At 43.6% G+C, this 10,619-nt stretch overlaps 3 protein-coding genes across 3 annotated transcripts; 1 reads left to right on the forward strand and 2 right to left on the reverse strand.

Annotated features, from left to right (window-relative positions):
* Positions 1-150: 150 nt before the first annotated feature.
* Positions 151-1,914, forward strand: FOMMEDRAFT_32007 (uncharacterized protein; the record flags this gene model as incomplete). Its single annotated transcript, XM_007271372.1, has 5 exons — positions 151-237; positions 295-845; positions 899-984; positions 1,234-1,386; positions 1,412-1,914. 5 exons carry the CDS (start codon positions 151-153, stop codon positions 1,912-1,914), a joined length of 1,380 nt encoding a protein of 459 aa, XP_007271434.1.
* Positions 1,915-3,682: 1,768 nt separating this feature from the next.
* Positions 3,683-6,204, reverse strand: FOMMEDRAFT_143332 (NAD-binding protein; the record flags this gene model as incomplete). Its single annotated transcript, XM_007271456.1, has 11 exons — positions 3,683-3,854; positions 3,924-4,677; positions 4,732-5,081; positions 5,138-5,165; positions 5,225-5,274; positions 5,330-5,382; positions 5,436-5,583; positions 5,643-5,682; positions 5,736-5,926; positions 5,988-6,063; positions 6,143-6,204. The coding sequence occupies 9 exons, from the start codon at positions 6,202-6,204 to the stop codon at positions 4,902-4,904; spliced, it is 828 nt and encodes a 275-aa protein (XP_007271518.1). The 3' UTR covers positions 3,683-3,854; positions 3,924-4,677; positions 4,732-4,901.
* Positions 6,205-6,682: 478 nt separating this feature from the next.
* On the reverse strand, positions 6,683-7,864 carry FOMMEDRAFT_97085 (glycoside hydrolase; the record flags this gene model as incomplete). Its single annotated transcript, XM_007271397.1, has 8 exons — positions 6,683-6,723; positions 6,783-6,922; positions 6,986-7,000; positions 7,065-7,226; positions 7,278-7,348; positions 7,405-7,528; positions 7,581-7,608; positions 7,678-7,864. 8 exons carry the CDS (start codon positions 7,862-7,864, stop codon positions 6,683-6,685), a joined length of 768 nt encoding a protein of 255 aa, XP_007271459.1.
* Positions 7,865-10,619: the final 2,755 nt, after the last annotated feature.

Raw genomic sequence — 10,619 nt, forward strand, 5'->3', positions numbered from 1 at the left:
GGCCTGCTCATTAATGACACTGCAAGCCCTCAGTCAAAAGGTGGCTTCTAGTTCTGTTCTTTCTGCTCTCACGAGGCGTTTCGTAGGTCACCTCTTCTCCTGTCTCATACCTCCCTTCGGACTGCTGCTACTTTCTTCATCATCCGTATTATGGCGAACTTCTTAGGACTCCCTCAAGATGTGCTTCTCAAAGTTTTGTGTTATCTGGGTGTAGATGACATTTTGCGTATGGAGAGGGTGAGCTGCAAATTGTCTTCACCAATGCGATAAATTATTTATCGTCTTTCTAACCAGACATGCAAATACATGCGCGAAACCACGGCGATGCATTGTGTCTGGCTCACTAAATCAAATTGCCTTGAATCTGCTTCTGCACCAGACCTGCCCAGGTACCTTTATCCAGACGTTATACCTTGCGATCAGCTGCGCACAATTGCCATAAAGGCGGAACGCGCTTACTGGGAATTGACCCGATGTCCATCCCCGGTGATTGCATACAAATCTATTTGGTCGGTCAGCCGATCCTACCTGAGCATGTTCGAAAGGGAATCGATATACAAAATCCGCTCCGTCAAGGCTGCCCCAGGAGGCCGGTATCTTCTTGTGCTCTACGCTGGATGCATATTTGAGGAACTGCAGCTACTTGACCTTGAATACGAGGGCAATTGTGTTTGGTCATTCAAGTCTATGACTGAAGCCAAAAAGCTCAGAAGCGAAGTAAACGTCGCATGCTGCAAGCTCGAAGTCTTTTATGATTTTGATGTTCAGCGAGATGGCACCATAGCTGTGGTTTTTGGTCTGGACATGTTTGTAACGGATAATCAGATGGTGTCCGAGTGGCGCAGGTATGTGGTAATTGCTAAAGTGAGAACGACACTAAACTTGTGGCTTCTCTTAGTGTCCTGGAATGTGTTCGGCTTACCAAAACCGACGTGCTTAGTAGTGCACTGGAAGAGACATGCATGGTGTCACTTGCAGAACCAGGTATACACAAACCATTGAAAGAATTGGCGCGGTCGATTTGCGCAATATCGGGAAAGTTTGCGGTCTGGCGAACGATTAATGATATGCTTTTCATCGTACATTGGGAATCTAATCGGGCGGTAAGGATCCATTTTAATGTGAGTGACTTACAATGCTACTTAAGGTTAATGGCTGGAAAACGTTGTCTAACAGTTTACGCAACAGACCCTTCCTCATGTTGAGATTTGGCGAGATTACTTAATTTGCCAGCAACGTTCGAGGGTTTGCGCAATGTCGCTAACAGAAGCTATATCTCTAGCAGCACCGTCTTCTGTGGTGACTATCGATCCCAGTGCACTATAATGCAGCTTCATGAACCTGGAATCTTCGAACGGCCACGGAACGAGCAATTTGCAATTTTCAGTCAGTGATCTTTTCTTTGGAGCAGAGCCTAGAATTGCCGTGCTCTCCATTATCACCAAGGCGAGATATTCCCGAGCCCGAGGAGTTCCGTTCACAGCATTGAGAGCTATCTTCGACCCCAGCCAGCCCAGATCCTCCAGATGGCGTTTGATTAGCGAAAACCGGTCCGTGCCGTGCCCCACTAAAGCTGGGTTTCCATGGTCTCGTATCCAGGTGGCATCGAACTCATCTCGGTCAGGGCGACTCTTGGTCAAGGCGGGAAACACCGGCAAGATACGATATGGCTTGATTGCTATTGACAAGCAAGGGAATCTTGTGTTTGCGGAGCTGTCAAACGCAATGAACCTTGCCACGGGCTCCGAGTTTTTTCACAACAATTGCGTTTATCCTTATAGAAGGGATATGTTGTTGGACTATATGGAGCCTTACAGTGGAATGCTGGTGGCATTGACTAACAGAGGATCAGAGAGTGAGACGATCGAGCTTTTCTATCCTGAGACATTCATAGCAGGTCAATGTGTTGGTTGAATGCAGAAATGCGCATGTCTTGGCAAGAGCTAGATGATAGATTATTAAAATTAAATATGTTCGGTAGAGATAACTGACTAAGAATATTGATTGTGCAGTGCAAGAAATGGAGTGAGCCAGTTCATGCCACGTGCAGTTTTAGCAAAAGCACTGGTCAGATTACTTGTACAGGTGTGTAGCAAAAGTGTTCGTCATTCCTCAAAAGGTAAGTGTATTTGTAAGTGATTTTCATTGACTTATAAGGCTGTCAGAGACACATCAAATCTTTGTCTTACATTTCTAACATACATGAACACATTATACACACAAAAAACATGAAAAATACAAGCTATTTTTTGAAAATAATGCAAAATTCTGTATTTTTTTGTACTTCACAATGTGTAGATCAAGGCTTTGATCTACATCTTATTTCTATGTATGGTATGCAAATCACTTACAAATACACCTACCTTTTAAGGAATGATGAACACTTTTGCTACATACCTGTAGTTGTGCATTAAAAAAACATAATGAAAGTAACATCAAAAAATTGCAATATTTGAAATATTTCCTTGGTCGTAACCGAGGGGAACGTTTCTCACGTTGCCATACTTGGGAATTACTCTGGAGTCTGTATTATGTAATCTCTGTTCATTTCGTATTGAGTCGCACGACTTCCACCTGTCTTCTAGCTTATACGGATCACCACGATTCAGTACTTTCTTACCTTAACTGGTTGATGTGAAACGAAAAGCCGTGCATATTGACTGTAGTTTGTCCTACACATTTCAACAAAGGCCATGCTGATGTGACAGACGCCATGACTCGGATAACGTGGGTCGCTCTTTATTGATACCGCAAGCGCTCAGTCAAAAGGCTAGCTTCCATTGCTGCTTTTTCTGCCCGCACATGGCGTAAGGAAGACTGCTTCCTCTGGCTCAAGTCGTCCTGCGGACTATCGCTATTTTTCTCACCATTCGCCGTGTCATGGTGAATCTCTTAGATCTCCCTCAAGACGTACTCCTCAAGGTTCTGTGTTATCTGGATGTGGATGATATTTTGCGCGTAGAGAGGGTACGCCGTAAATCGCCTGCATGTGTGCGTCAGTATACTTATCGTTTTACTTGGCCAGATCTGCAAATACATGCGTGAAACCACGGCGATGCATCAGCTCTGGCTAACCAAGTTGAATAACCTTGAATCAACTTCTGTACCGGACCTGCCCAGGTACCGTTACCCGAATATTATGCCTTAAGGTCAGCTGCGTGCGGTTGTCATACAAGCGGAACGGGCTTACCGAGAGTTGACCCGATGTCCTTCTCCGATGATTGCATACAAGCTCATTCGGTCGGTCATCCCGTCGCGCCCGAATGTACCCGCAGAAGACCCGCAGTGCCGTATCCACACTGTCAAAGTTGCTCCAGGAGGCCGGTATCTTCTCGTGTACTTCATTGGATGCCTATTTCAAGAGCTGCGACTACTTGATCTTGATAATGAGGACAATTGTGTTTGGTCATTTAATACTCAAGCTGAGCACAGAAAGCTCAAAAGTGATCCAACCATCAACTATTTTGAGACCGAAGTCTTTTTCGACTTTGATGTTCAACAAGACGGTAGCATAGCTGTGGTTTTCGGCATGGACACGTTTATATCTAATAATCTTGAAGTGGAATCTGAACAGCGCAGGTAAGCGGTGCTTACTGAAATGAGGGCGATTCTCAACTCTTGACTTCTATAGTTCCCTGAAAGTTGTTCGACTCGCCGCAAATGATGCGACAAGCAGTGGTATGGTGGAGACATGCATGGTGTCACTTGCTGGACGAAGTTTGCACGATCAAGCAAAAGATTGGGTGCGGTCGAGCTGTGCAATATCGGGAAAATTTGCAGTTTGGCGGACGGTCGATGATCTACTTTTCATTGTGCATTGGAAATCTAATCAGGCGGTATAATTCCGGTTTAAAGTGAGTGACTTACAATGCCGCTTAAAATTGATATACAGGAAACGTTGTCTGATAAAGATTACTTAATAGATCAATCCTGATATTGTAATCTGGCAAGACCACTTGATTTGCTCCCAAGAATCAAGGGTTTGTGGTCTGTCGCTTACAGAAGCGATATCTTTAGCAGCACCATCTTCTGTGGTAACCATAGATCCCAACGCATTGGAGATCAGTTTCATTGGGCTACAAGCGGACAACAATGACGGATCGAGCTTTACGAAGTGAACAGCAAAATTTTCGGTCAGTGATCTTTTCTTTGGAGCTGATCCTAGAGTCGCAATGCTCTCCGTTATCGTCAGGACAAATTATTCCACTGGAGCTCACTTCATGGCAATGAGAGCTATCTTCGATCCTGGTCGACCTGTACCCTCCAGATGGTCTCTAATCAGTAAGACGTCGTCCATTCCATATCTTTCTGCGCATGATTTTTCGTGGACATCCTTCCAAGTAGGATCGAATCTGTCTCGATCGGGACGACTCCTGGTCACGACGGGAAAGTTGGGGAAGGTAGAATACGGCTTGATTGCTATTGATAAACAAGGAAATCTCGTATTTGCAGGCCTGTCTAAGGTCATCAACGCCAAATCAAGCTGTGAATTTTTTCACAGGAATAATGTTTCCCGTGATACTGCAGATATGCTGTTGGATTATATGGAGCCATACAGTAGAATGTTGGTAGTGATAACTAACAGAGGATCAGGAAGCGAGAAGATCGAGCTGTACTATCCTGAGGCATTCATGGTTAGTCCGCATGTCGTTTGAAAGAGTACAATGTTACTGTAATGTATGGCTCTCAATACATAATCCAAGCAGAACTTCTGATAAAATTGGCCGACAGCAAACAGTTACTCTGTATTTTTGCATATCATCTCCTTTATGGACGCCTCTTCTTCTGAATGCGACGGTACTTGAACTACATAATCAAGTTTATTACAACCCAGCAATCACGGCAGTACAGACTCTATCAGAACCACGGTATACAGTGATCAATCCATACAGCATTAATGTTTACCGTCCCATCCAACCCCCATCCACGACCAGCGTTTCTCCGCAGATGTAATCTGACGCACGACTTGCAAGGAAGAGGATTGCACCTTCAAAGTCTTCAGGTGTACCCCATCGACCTGCCGGAATACGTTCAAGAATTTGCCGTGCGCGTGTTGGATTCGCTATTAATGCGGTATTCATCTGGTGTTAAATAGTGAGTCTAATTGGCGAGCAAATGTTTAGAGTGGAATGCGCACTTCAGTGTCGATGTAGCCAGGTGCAATGCTAGAGACCGAGTTTAAAAATCCGGGTATAAAAATAGTGAAGAATCGTCGCGAGTTTACCAATTAACGTTAATCCCTTTTGAGCTCCATTCATTCGAGAAAGCCTTTGTCTATGCAGAAACTTAGAGCTCAGTATCCTTCTCGGAATCCGATGAAATCTATTACAATTCCGAGCACACCGTGCTTCGCGGCTGCGTAGGCAGAGACAGTGAATCCTCCTGGTACAATTGAAATGTCAGTTCCAGAATAACATGCCTACTGAAGATCCTACCTTGGAAAGATAATAAACTCGCAATGTTAACAATCTTTCCGCGTGGCAAGGGCGAGGCACCATCTGAAATGCTTTCGCGTCGTTCTAGCATATGACGACCGACATCTCGGCAAAGCATCCAGACAGTATTGAGATTTACTTGTAGTACCTATATTTAGGCGCAGGAAATTAGTTTGAAAGAGATCTGGTTTTTCAACAATGTCATACCTCTTCCCAATCATCATTGGGAAACAAATGTGAAGGATGCCTGAGGAACATTAATTAGTCACAATAAAGGCGTAAATTCGTAAATGTGTGTGCCTTCGCTGGATGCCACCACAATTAATAAAAATGTCGATGTTCAGGCTTAGTCCACCTTCTGTCTCAGGTGAGGTAATCTGTTTAACAACACCTCCCACTTCTTCCTTTGAAGATAAATCACACGTTATTATCCAGGCTTTTCTACCTGCATCGCGGATTTTTATTGCAGTTTCTTGATTAGTCTCATTTCTCTGTATAAAACGAAATTTTCATTAGAGGGTATCTAGTTCATGGATAGAATCCTCGATTTACTTGAATAAGCACTATATCTGCTCCAGCTTTTGCCAGTGCAACCGCGAGCGATTGGCCAATTCCTCGTGTTCCACCTCTAAGGTAAAAACAGTAGTGAGATATACATTAGATCGTCATCAAGCCCAGATCTCGTATGATCGACAGCATAAGCTCACGTTAGTGCAGCAACTCTTCCTTCAAGTGAGAAAAGCTCGTCCAGAAATGACTTTTTCGGCATGAAAGTGGCAACCCGGTTTTAACGAGGGATTTAAAAGTTTTGAGAGCGAGGTGGAGAAAATGCAAGACGAACGGTAGTTAACATGGTGGGTTGTGTTTAAGAGCGGTCTGGTCCACTTCGCGGACAGTCTCGGACCGTCTGACCGGAGGGTCGCACCGAGAAACAAATTTCCGTCTATAACCGATTCTATGAATGTTAATACCAAGAGTTTACATTGCGTGCCAGGCTGGAACTTCGAGCATTCAGCGCAAGATATCTTCTTTCATTCCGCAAAGAAATATAATATATTCCCCTCAAAACTGGAACAGAAGGACTCTCGTTCAACCCGTAAAAATAAACACTCTGAGCAGATGCCTCCAACCTTATCGTCACTGATGCTCCAAGCCAAAGGCTCGACCCCATGGTCTCAGTTACCAGTCCAACTAGAAGTAGAAGATCGTTGAACATTGGAGTTACAAAACAAGAGAAGATCAGTAGCTTACACAGCCGGACCGGGAATTGGGTAAGGCGCGTCCGGGTCTACATCCGCAAGGAGCACAGTTAGTAGAGTCCTATGTTGATTTCATTCGTGTGCTTACTATCGTAGACGTCAAAGACGATCCCGGGGGTCTCTGGAGTGTATGCACCAGGGAAAGCCACCAGGTAAGATGAGGAAGGAGACGCTGTACCAGATCCGGTGACCTCGAATTGGATACATGATGGATAGAACTGGGCACCACTAAGTTTCAATCCCGTGAGTTACATGCTCAGATCCATGCATTCGAGAAGATCAGAAACTCACGGATAGGCGAAAGCTCTGCATAGTTCGAAGTATGAGAACGGCTGTCTAATCACTAGAGGCGGAAAGAAATTGGACATACCCATGCAAGGCTATGATCTCATGACGAACAATGTACTGGCCAGGCTTGAGCGATGCGGGAACGGTGAACGTATAGATACTATCATTGGCGGATAGAATATCCGTTGCAGCCCACTTTTCATCAGCGGTCTTTCCCGCTTCTGCAACCTTGAACCATACGGCGCTAATATATGGAATTAACGACTGCAAACCCATAACGCTGGTAGAAGCTCACGCAGTTCCCGGAAGCCACTCGGTAATGTCGGTTCCCGAAGGAACTGCGGCCATATACGTGATCATCGGTCCCTATACCGCTACATGAACCCGCACCACAGAAATGTTAGTTTAACTTTTCGGCTCACCACATGAGAATCTGGCCATGCAGTCCAATTCAATGCAACAGAAGTACCTGCCTCCACCGTTCCGTAAATCGGAGCGGGTACCGTGCCAACCATACCGTCTGCAGAGTCGCCATTGCATTGAAGGCTAAAACGTATTTGAGCTTCTAAGATAGCTTTTGCAAATTAAACCAGCGTACTCTATCAAAGTCACATCCGTCACTGGTCCTGTTTGGGATATGAGATAATAGAATTAGTCTCAGCAACAGCAGCTCATATCTTCATAATAATTCTGACCATTACTGGGTATCTTTCGAATAATCCGCTCCGGGGCAGGGTTCATGTAAGGATCTTGGTAGGGCAAGTATCCAGTGTAGGTGGTCCCGTCGGCAACGACTTCTTGCACGTATCCATGCGCGTGCACGGAAGTAAAAGCAGACGAAGCCGCTGCGAGAACCAAAAACAAGCTTGTAGCTTTATGCATTGTCTACCCGCAAGTGATATGATAGATAGAGGATGAGCAAGTCGCTATCTCGAATCTATCTAGTCTATACCCTTTTATGCATTGCAGAATCCTTTACTGCCTAACAAGCATCCCCATGTCCTTGACGTAGGGCGCGGCCCGTACTCTTGAAGAACTTCGCTTGAATCGTGGTTAATAACAGCTTCCCCGCATGCCCCTATGCCATAGATTAAACCAATTTGTCCGTGGTTTCGTCTATAAAGTACCAGAACATGCGAGGAGAATCCGAATGTCTTGAAACTAGTGCATAGTGGGCGAGAAAAATAAGAGAAAAAAAAGCTTTTTTAATAGAAAAAGTGCTCACCTGTACTGACGTTCTGGTCTCAGCTAGAGCAGGTAGATTGCTTCGACCTTGTCCTTTTGTTCTGAGCACAGGAAACCTTTGCAGGACAGAAAGGAATGATACGAGATAAAACAAACACGAGGTCGAGCTAGGCCACGTCACGCAGGTGAGAGATGATGCGTTTGGTGACAACTTGAATTATATAGAACGGGCCGGTGATTCCACTTCAGTTCACCATACTCGGACCTGAAGATCACCGAGATAATGAAGAGAACTAATAGAAGAGACCCGAGAACGCAGGTAAGTTGCCATAATCATTGAAAATTTCGGAATGTGAGCCGCAATAGGTTCGAGATTTTAGCGTAACTTTATATATTGAAGAAGAGTCTTGCAATATTTGGATAATGCAATGCTTCAGGGGTGCAGCGTGGACATGGGAGGGATAAAGCTTCGGTCAACGAGAGGTATTTTTGCACCAGTACACGTGATTAGAGACCTTCCTATTATAGAACAATTTGCATACTGTAGTGGTCTGTACTAGTATATAGGTGACATGGATTTGACCGTTACATGTTAGAAAGGCCATGTCTAAAGTGACGGCCTCAAAGCTACACATTACTGTCACCTAAATGGTGATAGTTTACAGTGGCCAAAAAATGTAGACTAGCATTTATAGTTGCTGATGTCCGGTCCCGGACCGCTCGGACTCGGTCCGGACGCAGGACTGGACTGATGGACTGGTCCTCTGCAGTCTGGTCCTCATGGGTCCAGGAGAGGTCCAGTCCTGGGTCCATCATTTTGAGAAATTTCCCGGACTGATGGACTCGTCCAGACCCGGACTGGACTCCAGACCTGAATAACCTGAACTAATGTCTCAAATCTTGTTTCCCATATCTCTAGCTCACTATACTAAAACAGATCATACAGTCATTAACTGTTCCTTTGAACACCAACTTTAAATTTGATTGTATTTTACTCTACACAAAAAATTAGGAAAAATTAAGCTGTAATTAGGAATTAAATGGCAATAAGAGCATGCCTGAATTTTTTCAGGCCATTAGGATTTGTAGAAAAATTAAAATGAATGTAGTAAAAATGAGAGGATTTGTCACAAAAACCGCTCCTTTGAACACCCTGTGACACAGTGTCACGCTGGCACGCATTCATCCTCCTCACCCCTATGCTCTCAACTCGTGCTCCTATGTTCACTCTCGGCACGCTCCTCTTACTTTATTTTGTACATGCAATTGTTCTATGACTTTATCCACAGCTCTAGGTGCACTTCCAGCCTTGTTCATCACACCTACACAGGTCTGGGTTGCATTCACCTCATCCAGACACTACTTCTTTGTATGTAGTACTGTCCATGCCCCTCTCTCATAGTAGACACTCCTGGACTTGTTTCTTTGTTGGTCTAGATGGTCTAGGGCTCTAGTAAACCTTTGGAAGCTCCTCTTCCTTCTACATGGTGCATTTATCTTGTCATTTGGTAAGGTCTTTGTCATAGTGTGTCTTGATTTGTTTCCATTCACTTTTGATTGTATCATTGACATCCTTCTTCCTTTTAGCCTCCTCCTTTCATGTATGGGCCTCCTTCTCCTCTCTATCCTTCAACTCCTTCCTCTGCCTGAGCTTTTCCCTGGTCTCATCTGAGGTTATGATTTTTGACATTCTATCTAAACTCTAAAATAGACTTTTTTCCAGCCACCCTATTTCTTAATGTACCTATTGTTACTCCTTCAAACATGTTAGTGATTTTTCAGAGCCCTTAACACTTGTCTAGTAGCTGTTCTAGCTTGGCCTGATACATTTCCATAGCAGCAACAATATTTTTTTCTTTTTTTCTTTTCCTTCTCTTCTTTGTAGCAATTTAGATTTAGCAGACTTTGTCATGGATGTAGAGTTGTTAGAGAATGAGGAAACAAGAGGAAAAAATGTGTATTTAGCAAGCATAACAGACTATAGCTTTACCAATGTGTCATTACAGTTGTTTTCATAAATATAGTTGCACATGAAAATCACATGATTTTTGTCACAACAAGTACCAAAACACAAAAAAACTCATATCTCAGCCAAAACTCAACGAAAATGTGTGGAATAAGTTGCTAAATTCATTATTTTAGAATACCTTTCATATACTAACAAGAATGAAGAAAATTGAGTAAAAATTGAGTGAGATACAGTACAAAATATGGATTTTCTTTGTATCTCTCATTTTAATTTTTTCCTTACCTCAAAACCAGACATTTAAGCCTGGAGAACTGTTTATTACAGTTGGATATACTAATACTTAATTTATATACTAGCTTTTCTGTAAATTAACCATTCATTCTACTTTATTGAGAGAGGGGTAAAATGTGTAAAACTAACTATTTTTCCCTAGTCCTCCCTATACTCAATAAATCCTATTAATGCCCAAAATATATCTTAAAT

Source organism: Fomitiporia mediterranea, assembly GCF_000271605.1.
Source record: "Fomitiporia mediterranea MF3/22 unplaced genomic scaffold FOMMEscaffold_17, whole genome shotgun sequence".
Lineage (NCBI taxonomy): Eukaryota > Fungi > Basidiomycota > Agaricomycetes > Hymenochaetales > Hymenochaetaceae > Fomitiporia > Fomitiporia mediterranea.